General features: G+C 36.6%; 1 protein-coding gene across 2 annotated transcripts in view; it reads left to right on the top strand.

Annotated features, from left to right (window-relative positions):
* WDR72 (WD repeat domain 72) overlaps nt 1-22,539 on the top strand; it is a 191,467-nt gene extending 168,928 nt beyond the window's left edge. For both annotated transcript variants that reach the window (XM_028100465.2, XM_088024800.1), the window contains exons 18-19: nt 16,929-17,033; nt 22,484-22,539. In XM_028100465.2, the coding sequence (XP_027956266.1) occupies nt 16,929-17,033; nt 22,484-22,539 (161 nt within the window). The remainder of the gene's footprint in view (nt 1-16,928; nt 17,034-22,483) is intronic.
* The last annotated feature ends 3,105 nt before the right edge of the window (nt 22,540-25,644 follow it).

Below are 25,644 nucleotides of genomic sequence, written 5' to 3'. Positions count from 1 at the left end.
TATTTACTGATGATGTTGGTAAATTTGTGCATACACACAAATACATGAAATTGTACATATTCTTTCACTATATAGTCTGTTTGATTTTCTTCAAAATCTCTCTGTGTTTTTTTTTAGAAGGAAGAAGGGTGCGGGGAGGAGGGAGTATTTGGAAAAGTTTATTTTTTGTTCCAATGCTTACCTTTATGCTAATACCTTTATATAATACCTTTTTTATTTTGTCATTGCTGATTAATTCTCAACTATGAGAAATTTGAAATAAGTGTGCTAGTGACATTTCAGCTCCCTCTCTCCCAGCATTAATTTGAAATAGTATTCTTTTAAACTAAACAAACAAAAACAGAAACAGTCTCATAAATACAGAGAACAAACTGGTGGTTGCCAGAAGTGGCGGGATGTGGAGGGATGGATGAAATAGGTGAAGGGGAGTATGAGGTACAGACTTCCAGTTATAAAATAAAGAAGTCATGGAATGAAAAGTACAGCATAGGGAATATAGTCAATAATACTGTAATAACTTTGGTGACAGATGGTAACCACGCTTATTGTGGTGAGCATTTTGTAATGTATATAATTGTCAGATCACTATGTTATACACATGAAACTAATATATGTCAAATATACTTTAATAAAAAAAGAAATAATATTCTTTTATTCTCAGATAATACTGGCAATGTAATCAGTGAGCTTATTTTACTTTTTATACACTCTTCATGTCCTTCCAGTTCTTTCCATTTTCCTAGTTGATCTATCCCTGCATTGTCAGAGCATATAGTCATAGTTTTAAAACAATCACTTAGTCTTACTTTTATAGATATATGTGTATTTGTTGATTACCTCCTGCTCTTATGCTTATGTCTGTTCAGTTATGTTGGTTGTTTAAAACTCATTTTCTAACAGATTCCTTAGCAAAGGTTTATTTGAATAACATGCCTTAAACCATTGCATGCTCATATCAGCTTACAGCTTTTATAGTTGAAGGTCACTTTTGCTGGATAGAAAATCTTAGCTCAAATTTTTCCTTCCCTGAATTTTTAAAACAGGTTACTCCATTTTCTGGGGTAAAGTATTGTCATCACAATCTTATAACAATCTGATTTTCTTTCCCTTCTGAGTAATTTGAACCACTTCTTACTCTATTTCTATTTTGAACTTTGTTTAAATTTGTAATATTGCTATTGTTAATAAATTCATATTGCTAGGACTTCAGGGAGTATGTTATAAAAGACCAAAAGCAAGGCAATACTTAATATCTAAATGTACTTGCCAAGATCTTGCCAATTGCCAAGTCTCTGATCCAGTTATTTCAGCTGCTTTTACAGAGGAATTAATCCTGTAGAGATCTGAACAATTTTGTGACCAACTACAGGTATGGAGACAGGGGGAGCAGCATTAAAAATATCTGGGTCAAACTGGATATGTTTTTAGGCATGGCTAGAATTGGACCTAAATTAATCTTAACTTATCCTATCTTACCTTTAAAAACAGAACTGTATGATTTATGTTCATGAAACATAATAATGAACTGAAATAAATACATCATTTTGTCTTCAAATTTGTGATTAATTAAGATAGATGCTTTTTTCCCCTATGGTTTAACCTGATGTTCAAGGAAAAGAGCTGTTTTATTGTCCTTATTTGATATACTATCTACCCTAGAAATAAGTGAGAAAGGTAATGTCAGTAACAAGTAAGCCACTATTTCTATGTTTTGTTTTGTGCTCCATCCCATGACCACCCTCCAGTAATGCTTTTGCCATTGATGGGGCTGAGACTTTCAATTTCAATCCTAGCACATTCTTAAAACACTATATGTGAATGGAAACCAGTAAAAAAACCCTGGAAATCCAGGATCATATTTAAGTGATGGTGGGATACTGCTTGGAATGCTTGCAGTATCAGAAACCAGTTTTGCTTCTTTTCATATTCATCACTCTTAATAGGAAAAAGGAGAATCACAGATGACTTGGTGCAGGATTTTACTTGGTTATAGATATCATCAAATGGATACAAACCCACATGCCCTGTTTTTTTTTAGAAATGGGCCACTAACATTATCTTCTTGATTTCTAAAATGAAGTTCAAGATTATATAACTATTGAAAAATATTTCTTTTATTATTAGGTCAGAGAAATTTTAAGTATTACTGTATTGCTAGGACAATAAAGAGCCTTGATCTGAAGGCTGTCCATCTTATTGCCATTTACACATATTTCTAGGCAAGGACATATTTAGAAATAGTAATGATATTGGATTTATTCAGGCTGTCTGCTTTCTAGCCATTAGTCTAAGCACTTTGCATGTTTTAACTCAGTTTTAACAACAAGTCTACATCTGGTTAAATTATTACTGCTAATCACATTACCATTATTACTATGTTGTAGATGAGGAAACCGAGACACAGAAAGATTAAGCAACTTGACCAGTTACCCAGTTTGTGGATGAGCCAGGGTTGTTTTTGAACTGGCTATTTTAACAGCATATGGATAAATTTCTGTAACAATCAGCTACTTGTCTTTCCGTTGTGAAAGCTGTCTTTTTAAGCAGTCCTAAAACTGAAGGGTGATCTTAAACAGTGGCCTTAAACAGTGGTCATTTAAAAGAAACACTTCTAAAAAGCTAGCCGATTACAAAAGAAAAGCAATATATGTAATTCTTCCAACATCTAATCATACTATATCTTTCAATTAAATCATCACTCTTAGAAGTAGAATCCCTGTATTGCCAAGTACAATCCTTGCCAAATATCCAGACACAATCATGGGCTTTAAGGATTACAAGTCACATAATAAAGGATAATGACCTAAAATTAAGCACACTAATATAGAAAGCGGGGACAGCCATGCTCTGTGGAAATCAGCAATCTATTAGATTTAATGTGAGATTAAGGATCTGTGTAACTCGCAATTACGCTGCTTTTCATTAAGAAAAAATGTGATGATGGCGCTCAGTAAAATTCTTTCTTCTCTTTACCGCTGTTTAATTGGATTGGGGACTGCTTAAACATCTTCGGGATGGAGCTTATAAGAAGATGATCCCAGCTGTTTTTCAAAGCTTACGGCAGCAGGCAGACAACACGATCATGTCAAGGCTCATGCAAGAGCCTTAATCCTACTTTTTTCCATCAACTAGCTACTGCAGCCTAGTGTTTAACTTTCTAAGTACTAAATGTGCTCTGTCACTTCTTTAGATTTGCCACTGAATTGTTATTCTTCAATGCTGTTAGCTTCACTGCTATTAAAAGATCTTTTTAAATCCCTCTGCCTTTGGATACTGACCATGTTTCCATTAGGATTCTCTGTATTTTATGCCTTAATTTAAAAATAGTCAGTGGTTCGCCACACTTTTAATGTCAAATAGAGAATATGATTTGTCTGTTCATACATTCATTCACCCACCCATTTATTCATTTGATAAATATCAAACTCTTTTGTGTCTTTTCCCCAAGCTCTACCATAGACACGCGAGGGCAAGCTTTGAGGTGGTAACCAACGAGGTCCACAGTGTTGAAAGTAAATAAAACAACTGGGAATTACCTTTTCCTTGTTTTTTTTTTCCTAGCAACATTTTGCCTAGTCCAAATATCCAGCACCTTAGAACTATCACTGTAGTTGTACCGAGATCAGCAATATCGTAGTATGTAAAGAGTAAAGGTTAAATGGTCAAATTAGTTTTCCCTGTAGCTGCACGTGCTACTTGGATGGTGATGCACTTTGTTTTCTCTTGTCCTTTGGAGCAGGGGTAGTCAAGGAAAAAGGGAGTGGCTCTCTGATTTGTCCCAGTGGCAGTGAGCAGCCAGCAGAAAAGCAGACACAGTTAATGCTCAGCTGCTCAGACCAGTCAAGCAAGCTACCGAGTCCCAGCTGTGCCTCTTAATGTTTTCTGATTGCACTTACTCCTCAATCTGTGAACTGTTTTCTGGACTCAGATTCATCAAGCGCTGCCGCTTTAAAAACGCATGTAGGCAGGCATCCTAGGATATGCCATTATAAGCTGCTGCCAGGGGATCTTCTAGGAGATAAATGGAATCTATGTGAAGTAAATTAGTGTGAACCAGTCAATCTGAGTGTCAGCCTTGAGCCACTTACATGGATAACTAGCCAGCTGACTGGAGGCCAGGGTCTTCTGCCATATGTGGGTTGGAATCTCTGTGATTCTGTTTCTCAGGATGCGGGGCGATTTATTCTTGGAAGAAGGCCAATTTGATCTGTGTTTTAGATTTGTCAATGAAATGGACTTCTGAAGCATTTTTGTTTACCTCCCTACTCTGACTGTACCAAAGGCCTCTAAGTTGAACTTCTTCACTGTAGGAAATATGAGAGAAATCCCCCCAGAGAGAACTGCTTCCTTCTTGTTTGAGCTGCCATTTTGCAGACTCCAACTGTGCTGAGCTTGGTCAAACCTCCTATCTGACATCTTTAGGTTTTAAAACAAAGTAATAACCATAATTTGGCAAAATGAGTTTAATCCAAATCTTCTCTCCCTATTTGCTTTTTGAGGAATAAATCTATGTAATCTTTAATTGACGAAGAAAGGGAGGTTCCATGCAAAGCCTGATGATCATGGTTCCCTGTAGATACCCAGCATGGAAAATCAAATTTTGGCCATTAGAGAAGGGGGAGAAAGCCTCTTAATAGCAATAGAATGAGAAAACCTTTTTAAATAACTTAACTGTTCCATGGAAAGAATTTAGAGACAAAAAGCATGTGAACCAATAGAGTCATAAGAATTATTATTTAATATGATTAAATGGTAAGTATAAATGGTTCTATTATGTAAAAATCATGTTTCCATAATTCACTATTCCTTTAGAGATCATAGTTTGTTCTTACATTAAGATCACAAGAATTCATTTCATCTAAATTATGACAAATCATCTTTATTTCTTTTTTCCTTTATTATATTAATAAAAATTTTTATCACCTTTCTCTCTGTGCAGTCAGTGAGATGGTTAATCATAGAATGTAAATGTATAAAATAGAATGAGAATAAATTTAGGCCCTGCATTTGGGGAATATTTTTTAAAGCTTTCCCTCCCCTCTGTCCAGGGAAGCATTTTGCCTTTCTGAGACAGAGGGAGAAAGAGAGAGAGAGAGGGAGAGAATACCTAGGAATAAGAACTTGGGCAAAACAATAAATGTTTAAATATTCAACAAATAAGGGTGTTTTCTTTTTCGGGTCACCTTTCCTAGACTCATGTATCCATAAGGTAGCTTTTGAGTACTTTATGTGAAGGTACCACCATTATAGGGTCCATAGAGACACATTCCATATATAAGATACATTTCAGTATATAGAGTGTGTCTGTGGATGTTAGCATGCATCATAGCAAAGATCAAACCAAACGCTTTAAAAATTGAGTGACCCTTTCCTTGAACTAATGAAACAAAAATGGGATGTCCTGTGAGAACAAAATTTGTTTTATGCCTGTACATTGAGTTCAGAGAAATGAAACCCCTAGTGTAAATTTAACTTTATGATTTATGAGTGTGAGGAAAAGAGAGTGGAAATCAGTGAATTTCCCTTCCGTTGTAGGGACTAGGTACAATATTTTGCAATGTATGACTTCTACTTTCTAAAGCGCTTTGAAGTGAAGGGACACGAGCGTTGTATAAATGATGCTTTGGCCTAGACATGGTCCCTCAACATGGTCCACCCAATGTCCACATAACCTTATTCCCTGCAGAGCAAGTTGGCTTCCCCAGCCATCACTGCCCATAGGTGCATTGGACTCATCACACTGTGGAACAATAATACTACTCATGAATTTCCAATTATCTGAGACAAGCTAATGCACAGAAAAAGTCACACTGAGTCAGGCCTGTGATTATTCTAGCCCACTCTTCTGATTGAAGCACTAGAGTTCATTATAAAGAAGCAGACTTGTCCTCATGACATCAGCCTCAAAATTTTAAGATGTGTCTCAATATCCTTCTTCCCTATTAATGTAGTCCAGTGAAGTAGTCAGACACAAGAACTAATGAATGGGATAAAAAGAATAACACTGGCCAAATAAAGTGCTGAGAAACAGAGGGGAGGGAGAAAAATTAATGTTATCCGGTGGGTTGATAAAGGCTTCATGGAAAGAGTGGCATTTGAGCGGAGTCTTGGATAAGGGGGAGCATTTTGGCAAGTAGGGAATTGCAGACAGGGTAAGAGAGGTTATCTCAAGCTGGGAATCTTCATAGGTATGGATGTAGAAAATAAATGGCAGGGCGCCTGGGTGGCTCAGGTGGTTCAGCGACTGCCTTCGGCTCAGGTCATGATCCCGGAGTCCCGGGATCGAGTCCCACATCGGGTTCCCTGCTCAGCAGGGAGTCTGCTTCTCCCTCTGACCCTCCCCCCCTCATGCTCTCTCTCTCTCTCTCTCTCGTTCTCTCTCTCAAATAAATAAATAAATAAATAAATAAATAAATAAAATCTTTAAAAGAAAAGAAATGGCATACCCAGGCGACAATGAGTAGTCTCGTCCAGCTATATAGGATGTATTAGAGTCTATGAGAGGGAGGAGTGGAGAAGGCCAGCACCCACTGAGAAACCTCTGTATTATGAAAGGTCTTCAAATCCATGGCTCCAGAATTCCCCACTGGTGACTGAGCAGAGGGGCTTGCGGCTTTCTCTACATGGAAGCTACATGATCAGACCCTGATTTTAGGGATATGATTCGCCTCAGTTTAAAAAGTTACCAGAGGGAGAGACATGTCTTATCAGGCTATTAAAATAGAGAAGTGACTCTGGCACTGGAAAGTAGGGTCAGAGTATACTGATCCTGTGGGGCTGAAAGAACTAGAGATGAGAAAATGGCAGTAGTAGCTGTATATAACTTCTTGATGAGTTTATAAATATCATTCACATTCTTCAGATTCACTTCTATGCTGGAGTCTTGTTCTTTCTAATTTCTTCCTGAGATATTCTGATATGATACAGACTCTCCTCCCTCCTAATTCCTTCCAGACCTTTGGTTGGCTTCTTAAATGCCACTGTGTCCTGTATTGGCTGGAGGCACATATAGGGTTCCCGATCCAGAGGCCTCCTGAGCTCACTTGTTGGTTTTCTTGTGGTCGGTTTTTTGTGTTGACTATTAAAGTGCCAGCCTTCTGTTAACCATTTGCCTACGTTTTTAAATTGGCCTAATGTCCTTGACTCATAGTCAGTGATAGCTCAGAGCCATGTTCTTGTTACATATACTTGTTACTTGGATCATGTTTCCTTTAAATGGTTCCCAGAATTTACTACTCTGACATGTGTACACAGCATGTATTCCCAGTGATTCAGCCTTGCAGTGGTTTTCTACAGTTAATCTAATCAGTCTCACATTTCACAACTCAGGAACTCTTAGTGTTGTCTATAGTCCTGGACGTTTTCCTGAGTGTTCTTCCAAATAATTTGTAAAAACTTAGTAAGAGGAATATTTTACACCAATCTAGGACACTGTTTTATACTGTCTTATCTAGACATATCTGTCCCTTAGTTACCTATTACTTTTGTTACCTACTACTTCGCTCTATAATGATGATAACACCTTTTTTGTATGGAACATAGTTTTCTGAAAGTCTCATTACATTATAGTTACTGGTTTCCCTTTATCCATGTGCATGTTTGCTCTTTAAAACATTTCTTTCTTTAGGTATGTTTCTCTTATCCTTTATTTATAGATGCCGCTGGCTGGCTTAGTATCAAAATGGGTGTTTCTCCTACTTATCAAGGTCCTTTCTATATTTTGAGCAACAATCACTTACAGATATCAGAACAAATACTGAGTGTTATGCAGTGACTCACCTTGAGGATTGGAGAAGGCATCTTTCGATGATTTATCCCCCAGCAAAATTAATATTTTGAAATGAGTGGCTACATTTTATATGCATGACCATAAGAAGCAATCAATGCCAACAGACCACCTATGCTTTCTCTGTCTGGTGTGAGTGCATGTGTGAGCGAGTGATGCTTGCTACCGATTATATTATAATACAGTGGTTAAGCACATTATTAGCATCCAAGCATATCTTCCCTTCGATTTCAGTAAGTTCTCAAGTACACTAACATACCATTTGATGACATTCAAATAAAAATAAATCACCTTCAGAGTAACCAAGCCCTAATGATACAAAATGTGGTAACTTAGACCTTTTGTTCATTGCATCCTTCTTAATGTTGACAAAGAACTAGAAAACTAAGGCGTAGTCTAGATAATTTGATTTCCTTATTTTCCATTTCCTATCTAGGAGATGAAAGAGGTCTGACACTTGATTAACCATCTGAGACAAACGTTTTCCCCTGAGATAGAGACGACAATCAGCTGGGAATTTGAGCCTGCCTGCCAACCATTCTCCCCATGCTGATGGTGTCATCTGAGGTTTGGCCTATGGAAGGCTTGCTGCTCTTATGAATTCCAATGGTCGGGCACTTTCACAGTTTCTCCTTCCGCTGATTCAAGAGGAAAATGTTTTTGCTATTTTTCCTTATGGATAACTGTAGACTTTGCTGTGGTTTAAATTGCCCCATGCTGGGAATCCTTATCTTAAGTTCATATATAAATCACGTTTATCTCTAGTCTCAGATGCTAGCCTGATGCTGTTTTGATTGAAGGGTCTCTTGTTTTCCTGACCTTCTAAATTTTCAAATGCAAGCTGCAAAGTCTACTCTAAATTTCCTCTTAGAATTCTCCCTTTATTGACGTTCTTCAATTTACCAATACGTAGGGATATATTTATTTTTGTCTTTGAAATCTATTCCTGCTTTCAACTTCTTGAACTTCTGAACAGTAAAATTAATGCATTTGTGTATTTACCATAGGATTTGGTCCTTATGAGAAATGCCAAATGACTTTTGCAGAACCTAAATGGCATGAAGAGTGTGAGAGTTAATTTCTATACATTCTTAGAACTCATCCATCACCTATACTTCCTTTTAGTGATGACAGAGTCCTTTCAGATAAGATGTTCCTGAATCTCTTTGTCTTGAATAATTATCTCTCTGGTTTAATATAGAAAGCTGGGATTGAGCTTGCTGATTTGACCAGTTTATTTCTTGTACCAAATGAGACACAATAACATACAAAAAATAAAATAAGTAATGTTTCCTTGAGTTATTTCCACTCTGAATTTATTCAGTAACATTCAAGGACCAAAGTTGAGCAAATTATTTTGATTTGATGTTTTAAAAAGTGCCTGCTCACCGGCTCACCACCTCTCTCCTGGGAACACCTCTCACCAAAGAAATGGTTGCTCTCAAGTAGTACACAAAGAAATCCAAGCAAGACTATCACTGGTAACTCAAGATCTACCCTCTGGGGGACTGAGGAAATGCAACAGAAAGAGAAGAAAGAGTTGCATCATTACCTGTTATTCTCCTTTCCTTTCCCCCCCTTACCGTACACATTTCCTTTGTTGGACCCTCCCCAGCCTACCTCACATCTGTGTCTGTGGTCTGTTTCAGTCTGAGAGTTTAGATCATTTGATTAGAGTTGGTTTTCATGTCAGCCTTGACTAAGACAAATGACTTCATGGGCCCCATTCTTACGTACAAAAGGAATAGAAATAGTTGCCCTTTAAGAGATTTGACTTGAGGAAAATACAATTCCACAGAACACCACACCTCTGCATTCATTTGGCAAATAATAATTGAGAACCTCATCTACGGCCCCAAGGCCAAGATGGAGCCAGTCCTCAGAGGAGTCTAGTGCATGTGAAGCCGAACCTTACCCAGACCGTCTAACATCCAGGCCAGGGCTCGTCCACTGCATCTGTACTTCTTGCAGTTGTTATGTGGATCCAGTGAATTTAGTTTGGGATGATTTATCTCGCACCGAAGTTCATATTTGCCAAGCTGATTAATGAAGAGAGGGGTTGTTTAAAGAAATAAATTGCATAAATATGATTCTAAGAAGGATAAGATACAACTTATTTTTTAAAATATTTTGTTTTGAAGATGTGTTTTGCACCATCGGTAAACATTTGACAGGTGCTTTTCTATGCCAAGGAGTCAGTTTGTTCTCAGAAGTGGCCATGCTGTAGCCTCGGCCCTTTCTTGGTCATTTTCCATCGGGCTGCCTCACACGGGTGGCGCAGCTACCCAAGTATCCCTCTGAAGCTGCTCTGATGTTCTCCGTCCCTCAGTCAGACTGGATATTGCCACTCGTAGGGTAATACCGATCTGACTTAATTCACAAAGAGCTTCAGAAGTCCTCACTATTTCCAAGGCTAGTGTAGTAGCCACTTACTATCTTGGGACCCTGTTCAATGATATACCGAGTGGTTGGTTGGACTTGGATTTTTATCTGGAGGAATATTTGAGTCTCAGAGCCAGAAGATGTCAAGGAAGTTGTCCAATCCAACTCTCTCATTTTATTAATAAAATGACCTGAGTCCAGGAGAGTGAAATGACGTGCTCAAGGTCATGAAGTCACACTCTTAGGACCAGAGGTGGAATTAAAAAGAACAGATATTCTGGGTCCTATTAATTGAGCTTTTGTCCAGTATAACATATTTCTCCCTGGGAACTCAGAAGTTCATCTCTTAATGAAATTGTTGATAGTTATTTTTGTTCCATTTAATACATATATTTGGGTGCTAAACAATGAGAAATTTTATTTTTCATTCAGAAATAAAGCAGATAGGGCCTCCTTCTTTAGGCAGACTTTCTGTTGACATTAACAATAGGTGGTGGGGTTGTTTGGGTATGTTTGAGCTGTAAACTCTAGACCTCACCTTAAGATTTTCCCCTTAAACTACAAGTGAAATTAATCTTTTTTTTTAATTTTTAGGAATGCTTATTAGCAGTTTCACTCAGTCATTTCATAAGTACTCTGAGTACATGCCCTGTGCCTCACATTGGGTTAGAGATGTGCTCACTTGTTTATCAGCCTGACCAAAACAGCCCATTGCTCAAACATCCCGGATGACAGGGGAATTTCTATATCTGAGAGGAAATAAAGCATTGTCTAAAAAGATTCATTAAGGGGCACCTGGGTGGCTCAGTTGGTTAAGCCCCCGACTGTGGGTTTCGGCTCAGGACATGATCTCAGGGTCATGGGATCGAGCCCCGTGTCAGGCACTGTGCTGGGCATGGAGCCTGCTTAAGATTCTCTCTCTGCCCCTCCCCCCGCACTCTCTCTCTCTAGAATAAATAAACAAATCTTTTAAAAAATAAATAAATGTTTATAAAAAATTAAAAGATTCATTAATTATCTTTTTATCACTCACATTTTCCTTCCTCCAAATTAATTGGCTGGTCTAGCCATGTGTTTCACCTGTAGAAATTAGCAATAGACAGATTTTTTCCCCCCTTAGGCTAAATAGTCAACAATTTGATCCTTGTGTGTGTGTGTGTGTATATATGTGTGTGTAATATACATATATCCAAAATATTTAAATAAAACAACAACTTTAAATCTATACATCTAGGAAAGATACCAAAATAAAAGTTACCCTTCACAACGTTTTGGAAAATTGATTTCTTGACCAGTTGAAAATGTCATCTTTCAAGTAATTCATACTGGAAAATGTCATCCAGAAAATAGTATCCACGTCAGATTACAAATGCAGAAAGAGAGCAAAAAACACGTTGTCTAATGCTAACTCGTCTTGCTGAACTTGTCCATAAAACAGTTATTACTTAGTTATAAAGAAGCATTAGATATTTTATTTAATTCTGGGCATCTTTATATGATTTTTTTTCCCCTAGTTTCCAGTCCACACTGACACAAACTCAGCCTGAAGCCTGATGCAGGATGCAGCTATTACTATTCAAATATAATCAAGAGGTCCTATCACTTGACTATCTCAGTAGAGACTCTTGAAGTAGGGGTAATAAGTACATAGTTCTTTAGCTAGATATGTTTTCTTGATAAGACATCTGTCCTGAGAGAACCACTTTGTAAAGTGACTTTGGGGTCTATTCAAATGACATCCTCTTTATTTACAAATGTGGTGTTATCACTTCAAGTCTTTTCACTGACTTGTCTCCCTCTAATTTAAAATATACTGCAGTCTTTGGTGATCTGTGAGTATTGCATTAGTATTTACTTCTTGAATTTAATGTAGTTTTTCTTTCTTCTAAGCCTGTAGAAAGTTTTTTGTTTGTTTGTTTGTTTGTTTGTTTAGCTGATTCATAGTGCTGCCTTAAGATTGAAAAGAGACCTAAATGATCAAGCGAGAAAGTGATCAACTCTTGGCCATAGTATTGAGCTAGTAGATTTGAACTCAGGTGTTTGACTTCTTCTCCACCGCTCATTCCACAAATCTGAGCCAGCTTTTAGTTTTCCCTGACTTCTGCAACCTGTACATTACTTTATGCCCTTGAATAAGATGTGATTAAGATTTTTGTCTGAGTTTTATCTGCTACTACAGTGGTTTATCCTATTCAGACCAACATTTCAAACTGTTATATCTTTTTATTAATGGTTTTCTATAAATATCCCCAATACTTCCAAAAAGTCCATACATGTGATGGATGGGATCTGTTTTTAAATCATTCATAAGTCATTGTATTGAAAACATTATTTGTAGTGCAGATTTTATTTACACTGTAAATGACATGGATCTTTAACAAGGGCTCTATTTAGTCTACAGAACTGGCTTACTTGGAAGAACTAGCTGCTGTTTGTGGAGGTGAATGGACATTTTTCAGTGGTTATTCTCTTCTTGGGGTCAGGGGGAATAGTTCTTGGAATTGTTTGTTGCCTAAGCCTAGCCACTTTTAAAACCTAATACCATCTTTCTGCAAATGATGACAAAGGGAAGGTGGGAATTTTTAGAGGTTAACTGAAACCAAATTAGAGAATAGACGGAGATGAAGGAGCGTAACCACTGATGACCCTGTTATCACATTGTCCTACAGTAGGTCTTTCTATAGTGTCTTTGTCATGCAATCCTCTGGGTTTCTTCTGCCATTGAACTATTCATTTCTTTAGGATCTAGAATTATAGTCATAGTTAAACACAGCATAGTTGAACACATCCATACAAAGTACATGGACTTTTCTATTTAGCTATTAAAGATATTACAAAGATATTTAGAACACTGGCCCTTCAGTTGTCAATATTTTAAGGTGTGTGATGAGTAAATGGAATAGCCTTACATCTTTTGGTGGTAGAACTGTCAAAAAGAGTGTGTCTTTTTTGCTCCTCATCCCCCAAATGTGGACTATTTCAGAATCCATTACAGATGAAATAAACAGTTGATTTTAAGTTAAGGATGAACCTAACAATCATTTGCACTATACTGATGTCAGAGGTTATCTCTCTGCCAAGCTTTAAAATGCATCTTCAAAAACTACTGAAAATATCCAAGAACTTTAGTGATGAGCTACAAATGGACTTTGGTATCGATAAATAAAAGTCAATATGTATAGTGAAAGGACAACTTACTGTGATAAATGGGCCCACCATCAGTAAAGATCAAATTATTGACTATTTAGGGCAAGGAAAAACCTGTCTATAGCTAACTTCTACAGGTGAGAAGAATTAGCCACAACAGCAATTTAGGAAAAGCTCAAAGAGACACGTTAGGAGAATTCATTAAAAATGCATACAAAAGTAGGCAGCAACATTCTGTTAAATACATGTGTGGCACTAGGCTAATGTACTTTTTTTTTTACCATGCCTGGGTTTACACCTTTTTTCTTTTGCCTTGAATGAGCTCCCTTTGGGCTACCCATATACTTTTTCAAGGAGATCTAATTCAAAATTCACTTCCCAATCCCCCTACTACAGGAGAATTACTTCTGCATTCCTAAAAACTATGTCATTCTTGGAATATTGTCTCTAGTGTTCCTACTACTTTTCATTGTACCTCGACTAGATCACAAGTTGTATGAGGGCACATTAAAAGTGCCTTTAATTTTTTTACCCCTTGCATAGTCTATCACAGACCTCTACCCAGAATAAACACTAGATCAGTATTTGTTGATTTCATTATTTTTTGAAAGATTCATTATTGTCGGAGTTTAATGATGAAACATCACAGAAAACACCCGAAAGAACAACAGCAAAGATTAGCTTATCAAAAAAAAAAAAAAAGTGGAGTGGCAATGATTAACCTCTCCAATGTCGGCTGGTCCCAATTGACAGAAGGTAGGTATTTCTTCTGTAGTAAATTTAACCAAATACTCTATAAATTAGCCAGTAAAAATGAGAAATCTTGTACCCTCTCAAATTTGGAAGTTAAAATGCAATTAAGCAAAATATCTGAAGGCTAACTCTTTCTACTCTCCTACCCCCCCACAAATGACACCCTCCAAAATCCAAGGTAGATACAGAAAGAGCGGCATGGTACCTACTAGTGTGAGTCTAATGAAGATCATGCAGCTACAGCTACACCTCGCTTTCTGACTTTTTTGAGAGGCTTGGGCTGTCAGTTCATGCTGGGACCACTTTTTTTGCCACTGGAAATTGTTACAGGCATTTACTTTGTTGTTTTAATACCATGCTGTCTTCCTTCTTGAGGGCTCTACATCTAGAACAGAGTCTTGCTGGAAGAATAAGTAAATGAATGAGGGGATGAGAGTTTTAAAAGAACAGTATATGGGACAAGTGCAATGCATTTGCCCAAATAAACACAGGTGTTAACGCACTGGCTGTTAATAATAGATTCAGCTGTATGATTCATTCCCTATGATAAATATCAATGTAAATATTTCAGAAAATTAATAAGATATATAGAAATAAAAACATTATTAAGACAGTCCAGTAAATCTTGACCAGTGTCTGCAACTTTGGTGCATTTAATTATCCACTTCAACGTGTTACAAAAATCAGTGGATTCCAAAATAATCTGTAAGTATGATCTAAACTGAGGAAAATTAAATTAAATGCAGCTACACCAATAACTACATAGGCTATATGTGTCTCTCCTCCAAATTACAGACTAACCTGCACCACCATTTTACAAATAGGCACCCTTTGTACTCTCAAGTGGGCCTAATCAAGAACTGATTGGATTTAGTTGAAGATAATTCAAAGCACATACCCTCTCAGATCAGGAGGACATCTAGCATGATCCGTCTGCTTCACTCACTCGTTCACTCATTCATTCCACAAGTCTTTTAAAGAATACCTCTTATGGCCCAGGGCAGACAGAGAGGTACATAAAACAGATGGTACCTACTTCCTTTTTTTTTTTTTGGAAAATTTAAATGCCAGAATTTCATACATTTTCCCCATGTTTTGTTCTCAGATAAAAGGTTTCAGAGAAGTGAATTCAAACTCTATGCACACACTTTAAGAGAACAGAGGAGAACTACCTGTGTTCTGAGAGGACTGGTGAAACTTATGAGAATATTTGGACCGAAATTATGTTCCTAGTCTCCTTTAAAGTGTGTATATTGTGGGCTTCAGGTTATGATCACCAATGCTATGTACACTCCGTGGAAATAAGATGAGGAATGTGAGAGGTGTGGGCTCTGCTCATGCTGCTTTGGACCTTGGGAGGCGTTCCTTTGTGTCACTTACCGAGTATGTGTGTGAAGTGACACAGCCTCCAGACTTTGCTCCATCATTTCTTTTTTTTAATTTTTTTCTTTAAATTTTTTTGTTGTTATGTTAATCACCATACATTACATCATTAGTTTTTGATGTAGTGCTCCATAATTCATCGTTTGTGCATAACACCTACATGCCCTCTTTAATACCCATCACCAGGCTAACCCATCCCCCACCCCCCTCCCCTCTAGAACCCTCAGTTTGTTTTTCAGAGTCCATCGTCTCTCATGGTTCAGTTCCCCCTCCGATTTCCCCCCCTTCATTCTTCCCCTCCTGCTATCTTCTTTTTTTTGTTTGTTTGTTTTTTTTAATGGAGGTTTAGGAACAGTGGCCAGACCTACTCCCCTGTGCCAACAAACATATCATTTCATGTATGGCTTATATATTTTCTTGCTTGCATTTATGGCCTGTAAATAATATGTTGTGTGTGTTATCAAGACCTGAAGAGACAGTAGTGTTTACTGCAGTAATTTTCAATAGATAAAATTAGCAGTAGTCAATAATATACATATTTATGTAGTTTGGCTTCATACAAGTAAGTATGACATAATTTATATTATTGTGGTCTTGCTTTGTTTTGTTATTCACTGACTTTTTTTCATGAAGACAATGTCCACTTTTCCCCACAAGTGATTCCTTGAATGAATAGAATATGGAAATATGTTACTTACGGAGATAATTGAGACCAAGTATTACAAGTTGTGCAAAAATGTGGAACCTTGAGTCTGTTTCTCTAACAGAGCTAGAGGTGTTATGTGTTTATAGAAAGTTTTAGATTTCTGTGCTCATTCCCATTTCTGTTCATAATTCATACTCAGAAGATGATGACAGATTGTCTGAAGTCACCATTCAAAACATTGGCCCTACTTATTAATCATTTGCCAACTATTCTGTACTTTAAATTTTATTTACATAGGGCTTTTTATTTATTTATTTATTTATTTATTTATTTATTTATTTATTTTTGGTGTTTGGAGTTTCTCATTTGATGAAGGAGAAACAAAATTTATAGAAAGTGTTCATCAGCTGTGATTTGTGTGACAAGACGAACCACAGCACCCATGCAGAGCTGCTCTTTTTAACTGACCAGCCCCATGTTCTTTGTCTGTGTCCCATGGCTGTTAATTGATGATATTGTTTTAGATTTATGCATTAAAAATATGATTTCTACTTTGGAGGGATCACTTTGTTACTTTGTAGCTTTTAAGCTGACGCCATGAACTTATTTTTCTTGTAAGATAAAGTCTCATCTATAGATTTTTCAACTAATTATATGTCTGCCAATACATACTTAGAGGATACATTTTATTTCAATTTATTATTTGTGTTTACATAGTGTGTCCCTGGAAATATCTGTGGAACTGAAAGGAAATGTTTTAATGTTGTTTATTACTACTTTTTCATCGCTCTCTCTCTTTTCTCTCTCTCTCTCTCTCTCTCTTTTTAATAGCTCCAGTCAGTCCGGTCAAGCATGACAGCAACTCAAACTCGGCAAACTTCCAAGACACTGAGGACATGCCTGACAGATGCGTCTTGGAAGAGTCTGAGAGTCCAGGTGAAAGCCACTTAAAAATAGTCAAGTATAAAATGATAAATTTGACACAGCTTTGGGGTCCTTGGAAGGGGGTCGCGGGGAGGACATTGTAATGCTGTTTTCTCTTAGCAGCTGCGCTATCAAATTAATGGTCACCTCCAGGGGTCACAGTGTGGAGCTGTTACCTTTGCCTCTTTCATCAAGTATTCAGTTGGAGGAAGTACAAAGGCTTTATGACTGAGAAGGGAAGCTGACACTATTAGTTCATTATCATCAATTTTAGGCTAAACTGGTTAATAGAGGCCGAGATTGAAAACTGGAGAAATGGCAGCATTTTAAATATTTCAAATAATGGGATTGAGCGGAAGTGGAAAGTTAGACACAGACTGCCATCATTACAGTCTATTCACCTTTCTAAATACAACCAGCTCTCTAACAGGGACTAAAGGATTTTAGCATAACGGTAATGGACTCATGGATACATCAACTACTGAGAACAAACAGAACAAAAGAAAGTGATAACCCTTCCTCATGCCATAAACTTTACCCACATCCCAAGTTACTTAGGTTTGTGTTTTCTTTGTAGAGAGAATAGACAGAAATGTAGCAGAAGGATAGAGCCAGAAACACTTAAGCATGGATTTTTGTTTCTGTTTTTGTCTCGTTTCAAAACATGCCTAGTCTTTAACAACTAATTAATCAAAAGAGAAAAAAAATCCTGTGAAAGTTGAATGACATGTCCGAATCACTACAAAGCCATAAGGTGCTAGAAGTTTCCTTATTACCATTAGTGAAAGAGTTAATTCTCTTCTCCCAAGGAACGCTTTCCTTTCCTGTTTTCTCTGGCTGCTGTGTGCCCTCGACCCTCTTGCATCTTTGTGTGCTGATCCTTGTATCAGATTTTTGATTCATCCTCTCTGTGGCCTGTCAGCTTAGTTAAGAGATTTCCAAATCTTGTAGCCTTTGCTGACAGGGGGCAGCTGCAAACAGTCCCCTGATCCTTCCCCGAGGAGAGCTACTGAGATTTAATTTTCAGTGAAAGGTGCAGCCTGCAATCTATGTCAGGTCCCCTATGTCATCTCGGAACCCCAATAGGCCCGGTGGCGATGGCATTGTATTTCAGTTCCCTCCACTACGCCAAGATTCCTCAAAAGATGTACTGCTGCCGTGTGTCTCTTCTCAACCACACTTCTGCTTTGGCATCCCATGGAACTGAGAAATGGCATCTTTCTCGCCGACAGAAATTTTTAATCAGAACGTGAACCCCACCTCCTGCCCTAATAGCTAAGAAACAAATGTAGGTTAGTCCCACTCCAAAAGGGAGAGGGTGCCGGTAGCATTAAATGCCCATCAAAGTGTTTTAAAACTGCTTTTAGTTTTGACAAAAATTACCTACTTTTGACTAGATTTTTAAACTGTCTTCATAAACAGTTTCCTATCAACCTGAGGCAGTTAAATCCCTGAGTCAAGTTTTCACCTAAGTGTTCATTGTTTTTGGCAAGAAAAGATAGGCTTTATGTCATCTCAAAAGAAGAATACATTTCAGGCATCCCTCAATGAATGGAATTGTAGTAAAATTCAAATATTCCATAGTTTATCTGATTGATATAAACAAAAGGGTATTATCAAAATGAAGATTAATTAGAAAAGATAGGTACTGATAAAGAATCTTAACTTAAAAAGTGAGTACTGTTCTGTACATCGGACATCATTAAACTGGTAATAAAGAATGAATTACTCTGGCTTTTTCCTCTGTCCATTCCTGCATTTTAAGACATCTTGCCTTATAGGCCTAGAAACCTCTGGAGAGTTCACTACTGGTCTCACTGCCTTCCACTGAGAATTTGTGGCTTGGTTGTCATGGAGACATCGTATTTCTCCAAGAATTGCTCATATTGATCCGTGGCCAGGCGTAAATGGCCAAGCGAGTGTGAGGAATAAAGGGGGCTGGGCAGTCCTATAAAATGACCAGGGCTTGTGGGTTGGAAATAAGCTCATAGCAAACACTTAGGTAAAAAGAAAGAAGCAGTTTTATTTTGTTTCAGGATTTCTTTCTGCACTTTGGGCCATTGTCTTCTTTCACTATGAACTCAAAGAAACTTGTTAGTCACTTGTCATGTCAGATCTTTGGTGCTTGTCCTGACACAGCTGTCAGCCTTCCAGCTCTGTGCAGTTCAGGGACACACAACAAAGAGGCAATGACATGAATTATTTATTGCTCCTTGTGTGGATAAAATTCTGTGATAAGAAATTAAGACACTTCTGACAGAGGTGCTTGTTTAGTAAGAAAGATTTTGATGAGAGAGTGCATTTCCTTGAAGTATGAGCATTTGAGGGGGAAAATTCTTAAAACTGAACCCGAAGGAAGGTTTGTGAAATTGGTGGCGTAAAGGGACTTTCTTGAACCATGAAAATATGACTGTCCACATCTCAGTGTCCAAAAATGAACTAAAAAAATACCAAGCCATTCAAAGGGAGAGGCTCCAAAACTATAAATGTTACTTTGGTGGTTGAGTTACCTCTGTTTACCACGTATGAGTGGGGTTCCTTTGGAAAGCACATTAACCACCTTCGTTAGACGAGAAGGCAAATTTGGGGGTTTTAAGGGATAAGCTTTGGGAAGATGTCGTCAGACCAATAGAGGTGCTTCAGTAGCTGAGCTTCTAATTGCATTGGTATATCTGTTATTCCTTATATGGACAGGAGTGCATCTAAACCTGAACGCATCATTCTTACCATTTTCACCTGGCATATTATTGTTCACTTAAAAGTCCTTTTAATATTTTCATGTATGCGCAAAATCCCCCCGTTACAAAGTTGAATGTGGTCAGTCTCCTAGCTTTAATGGTTATTGACCTTACATGGTTTTATCTATGCAACTCTAAATGACCAAAAAATTTATTACATCATTTTTAATGAACAAACCAGTTGTTCAAACGGCATATAGAAAATGAAAACAAAAAATCATTTTTCCATCCAAGTACAGTTCAAGAATATTGCCTCATATATTGTTCTTTCCAAATAAAATCTTTTCTTTGCAAATCCCCTGAACATCATTTTCCTTTGCCTTTAGAGCTTCATATCGCTGATACCAATTCCTTTGCATATGCAGAGAACAAAGGGATACTGAAGCACAGAAAACTATAATAGTTTACTTTTTTAAAGGGGAAGTTAAAGTTTTCTAAACATTGATGCAACATTTGAAAATGTCTAATAAAATCAAAATTTTAAGTTTATATAAAAAAATAAGATTGACTTTATGCATTATCTTGGAAGGCAAAGGGTTTTGAACTCAATCTGCAGATTGTTTATTTTTTCATTGACATCACTGCTTCTCCAGCACTGAATTGACGAGGCTGACCCATTTGTAAATGGGCCGGAATGTGCATATAGGTCACAATTTAGAGGACTGGTAGAGTGGTTGTTCACCTGGTCTCTAGAGCACTCTACCTATTCCTTATGCCATTGTGATCTCTTTCTTTGGTTCAAGCTGTATACCCAGGTGAGTGCCTGCAGTCCATTAAGGTTGGCAAAGCAACTTTAGACCAGAGCATTCTTGTCACTCTGACCCTGCTAGTGAACCTGGAGGTCTTGTCTGATAGGTTAAGTTCTCCCTTAGCAGTGTCTTTTCCCTGGAATAATTCATTAGCAAAGAGTTTTGACTCACAGGTGAATCCCAGATTGAAGTTTCTGGCTTACACTCTGTGAAGTCTACTGGCTTCTTCACTGGCATTTATACATTCCCAAAACCTGTGGGAATAACTTTGATGTCTAGTAATAGAAGCACCGAGACAACATTGTGAACTTACAGCTCCCTTTTTTTCAGATTTTAGGGCCATTAGGCTTTCTTTCTTTGGCTCTTTAAAGCCTCATCACTTCTGAATCTGAAAGATGCTATCACAAAAATAGTTTAGTGCAGTCTCTTGCTGGTTAACTTCTTGTTAACTGCTTCATGCATAGTGATTAAAGCTCAGTTCCTATTCTCCTGAATATCATAAAAAGTGTTCCTTGTCCCCCATCTTTGCACTCATGATGATAAAAAATTTAGTGTGACATTCACAATTTTTATCCAAGTGTTAATGAGAGACCTTGAGCTTTTATCACCTTACTGTCTTGGAAAACTAAGAATTTTACTTCCTAGTGCACTAGGGACAGTGCACTTAAACATAGCTTCAGCTGAAAATAGTAGTGACAAGAGAGAGCTTGAAAGTACCAAAAAAAAGGCATTCACATCAGCGTTTTCACATCATTCTGAAGTAGTTTATAATCAGTATGCATTCTGCCATTAATAGAACATTTTAGTGGTTTTTATATAGCACATTATGTGTATAGATCTATATACATCATTGTCAATCAATATTGCATTTGCATGAATCTGATGAACAAAACTAGATTTCTCACAGTTTCCAGGGGATGTACTACATTGTGAAAAGCCAAGGCGAAGGGTTTTTTTTTTTTTCCTTTTACTATTCTAGCTCATGAATCAACAGCAAAAATCAGGTAACAGAAAGTAGGACAGATTTAGGACTGGAGTGTTGGAGATGGCTGATGATGATGCATGAAGCAGAAAAAATGTGGAATGTGTGAGCAGCCCATCAATCATAGCTATCGAGAACACACTTCTTAGGGTTAGTGCTAAAAAAAATGTTCTAGAAGGAGTAAGAACAATTTCTGTAGTAAAAACACATAAACCCTTTCTTCTAGTTGTGTTGAACAATATCAACATTCTTAAAAAGTTGCCCAAATGGAAAAATGTAAGCATCAACCTAATAATTTTTAAAACATGTAAAATTCTAGGCTTATACACACACATATATATTTAAATAAAACAAATAACTAGCTTTTTGAGTCTTTGCCAGTAGGAGGGGGAGTTACTACGCATGATCATGTCATTAATATAAATGTATTTAGAAATAGCTTACTAAGGCACAGTGCTCCAATATGTTTCCTAGTCAAAGTAATTTAGATCAAGTGATACTTTTTAGCCTACATTAACAATCATCCAAGTAGTCTGAGAAATAAATGCTTTTTTGATTCTATAATTCAAACCATTTTTCAACTAACATTTATAACCTTTGATCCTAAAATTGCGGTTGTGGGTTTCTCCCTAGAGCAACAGAGATAATTTGAAATTTATTAATTTTTGGCCCAAATCATCTTGTTGAAAACTTTCATCTTTGTTGACAATTAAAAGAAAAAACAACCTATATTAATAATGTGTGCAATTAAAATATATTTATCTGACGCCTAGCTTATAAGAATATTTTTTATTATCTTAACATACTGTATTTCAGGATAGAAAAGAGATAAGAAATTATAGGTAAATCTGCCCTTCCTTCATTTATTTTCTCATTCCTTTCTTCCTTTCATTCTTCCATCTCTTTTTCCATTCCTCTCTCACTTTCTTCCTCCTTCCCTCTTTCTTTCTTCTTTATTTCACGATATAACCTGATAATCTGTTTCCTTTCTAGGTAAGCCAAGGCATCATTCGTGGATAGCGAAGGTGTGCTCCTGCAAGCTATGCTAAATGGAATCTTATCTATAGGAATTGGATTTGGACAAATGATGAAACCTAAGCATGCCATTTGTTTATTGTTGTATAAAAACTATGCTGTTATTGGTCAAGTTTTTAGGTTGTAAGTAGATTTGCTAATACTTTGGGAAGAGTGTATTGAAAATGTAATTACTGATTGAAAATATCTGAATTGATCTAATTTTAGAAAGTCATTGTTGAAATCATTCTATATTCCTGATTCTTACTTTCCTTTGAAGTTTACAACAAGGAATGCCAGTCTGCAGACATAAATTTAACAGTTTTAGATTTTCTTCCATCTTTTCAGTTGCTGGAAACATTAAAACCACATTGCTATTAAATGTGTAACATACAATACTTCCCCAAATTTAATACTGCTTCATCTAATCTAAAACTTTACCAGATTTATTCGATTTGTTAGGTTAGGACATTTTGTTTTAGTATATGCTTTAATATGGATCAGTCACCCTGCAGTAAATCTCATCAAGGCATGAAATGTTGTCAACAAATAGCCAGTTCCATTTAGTCATCAATTAGCCCAAATAAGTGACAGACAGTATAACAGGGACCAATCTTGTGTGGTCAGGTTCATTTGGACTTCTAATGACATAGAAGCTAATGTCTTTAGCCAAACATTGATCTTGTTGGCCATATAGATGTGAACTATATATCTACTTACAGCACATTGCAGTTGATCCATATTAGGTATAAACTCTTGTAGTTCTTTTCCCAGAAAGAAGTGTGACTAGCAAGAATTATTAAAATATGCAAAGCAATATAAATAGGACAAAGTGCTCATCTATTAAACCCCTCAGTGATCTATTGGTTGTGACTTATATTGTATAATTCCTGGATTTATAGAAAATCATCAAAAAGATTAGTGTGCATATGAATACAAATATTGCCTAATCCATAAAAAATGGAAATAAAATGTTAAATATATGATCTATCATCTATCTATCTATCTATCTATCTGATAGGGAAGTTCCAGTCACTTCAGTTTAACAAACACAATCGAGGCAGTAGCATCAGGTGCTATGCTGGGATGCAATGGGGAGATTAGAGAACTATACATTGGAATAGCATGGTCTCCACCTTTAAGGAACTTATAATGACTCACCCGGATGAATATACCAGAACATAGACACCTAATGAGTGTGACTCCTTTAAAGCAGACATGAATCTGTGTTCTTTTTTTCCCCCTAAAATATGTCATTGCTTGAAATTACTCTACTTCACAGAATAAAATATTGTCAATATGAATAATCATGGAAAATTATCATCTTTTGAAAATCATCATATATACCGCCCCCCCCCCCCCCCCGCACATACACACACATTGGAAATAGTTCAAAGCTACTTGGAACAAGTTTCAAAATAAAGGTAGCAAGGAAAACATTGTCTTACATGCTGTGTATAGGTTCTAAGGGCCATTACAAGAAGGAATACCAAGAACATTTTTGAAGATGGCAATATCAAATATGTATATATTCTCTTAAGTGGGCAATTTTAATAGTTAAAACTTACTTGGATGCTCAAGTTCTGGTATATTTATTAAGAATAAGCTTCTTTGTTTTTATAGCTTGGCTCTATTATTCCCTTTTCAGTGAAAATTAAAAATAAGTTTAAACAGTTGCCATATTCAGCATTTCCCAGGTCTAAGGAAACCAATATTGAATCCTTGATAAATATTTTATGATATCACCAGATATAGGAAATTAGAACTGGCATAACCATGACATTACTAAATGAGATCTTTTAAGATTTTTTTTTTGGCATCACATTGTGCAGTTGCTAAAATTTAATAATTCATATTGAATGACTAATTATAATCTTTTATCAGTATGAATTCTGGAGGCCAACACCATTAGCTGTTAAAATTTTTAATTTGTAAAAATTAGAGTTTTGGAGAAAGACATTTAAATAATGTTCTCAAATATCCATGTGCAAATGTAGACAAATCCACTAGTCTGTTTAAAAATGATTTCTTTATATTGACTTATGTTCAGCATGTTTCAGCAATGTCTCTTGTAAGGAGAGCTTAAATAGCAAGTTGCCACCCAATTACCTGGATCAACCACATGGTGACCCTAACCTCTTGGTACCACAGCTAAAAACCCAAAACTGATGGCTTCTTGAATAGGTATTTATCCTTTCTTGGCCTAGCCTTAGGTAACAACTGGAGCAGTTATATTAGCAAGCAACTCATTTGTTTGTATCCAGAGTCTTTCATGTTGTGGTAATAAATAACTCATTTAAAAAATCGTCTTGTGTTCCTCTTCTGGCATTAATTTTGGTGATGTTTATGATTATCTAGTTCCCTCCAAGGAATATCATATTTTCAAATTTGCAAGTGGGGATTCTGTTACTCACTGTGGAGTTATATACTGGCTGTATTGCTGAGGAAAGACTCCAAAAAAGAATGTAAGTTTAAGGACCAAGGTCTCGCCACCCTGTGTTCAGATAGTGCATCTAAAGCTCCCTCCCAGGGCTCGGGCAAAGAAAGATGCTCCACAAGATGGTTTATGGAAAGCAATCTGAACTGTAAGGCACTTCAAATATAAGGTAAAATTTATTATATTATAAATACACAATTAGAGAGGTGGCCTCAGGCCTGAAACTTTCTGTTGCTATTTTAGAAACTAAGTTAAGGCTACTTTGAATATGTCACCATTAGAAAAATGATAGGAAAACATTTTGCTGAATATTAACATTCTATCTCTAGATGGTAGTCTTTGGGTGATTTTCATTTCCTTCCTTGCACGTTTCCCTCCAACGTTCTGTATTTTTTAAAAAATTATAATTATTCAAGTGAACATTTTAGAAAAGATAGTGTTTCTCTTCAATCTTTAGAGGGCACATTATAATAATTGAATTTTTAAGAATTCAGTTTTATGCCATGTGTTTAAAATGAAGGCTCAGAATACATTAATTCCAATTGATTCTGAAATCTTATTTCCACAGAATGGGCTTATTCATGTAATTTTTAAAATTTTATATTGCACACATTTTGATTCCACAGTTATTTAAAAGCATGACTATGTATACTTTGATTCTCCACAAAATCTTGTTGTACATGTCAAGTACCCAAAGTTGTGT

The sequence above is a fragment of the Eumetopias jubatus genome, unplaced genomic scaffold (genome assembly GCF_037043125.1).
Source record: "Eumetopias jubatus isolate StellerSeaLion01/CBP00866 unplaced genomic scaffold, mEumJub1_p1.0 scaffold_7, whole genome shotgun sequence".
Taxonomy (NCBI): Eukaryota; Metazoa; Chordata; class Mammalia; order Carnivora; family Otariidae; genus Eumetopias; species Eumetopias jubatus.
The sequence above is the reverse complement of the archived record's forward strand: the minus strand, read 5'-3'. Positions and strand labels throughout refer to the sequence as shown.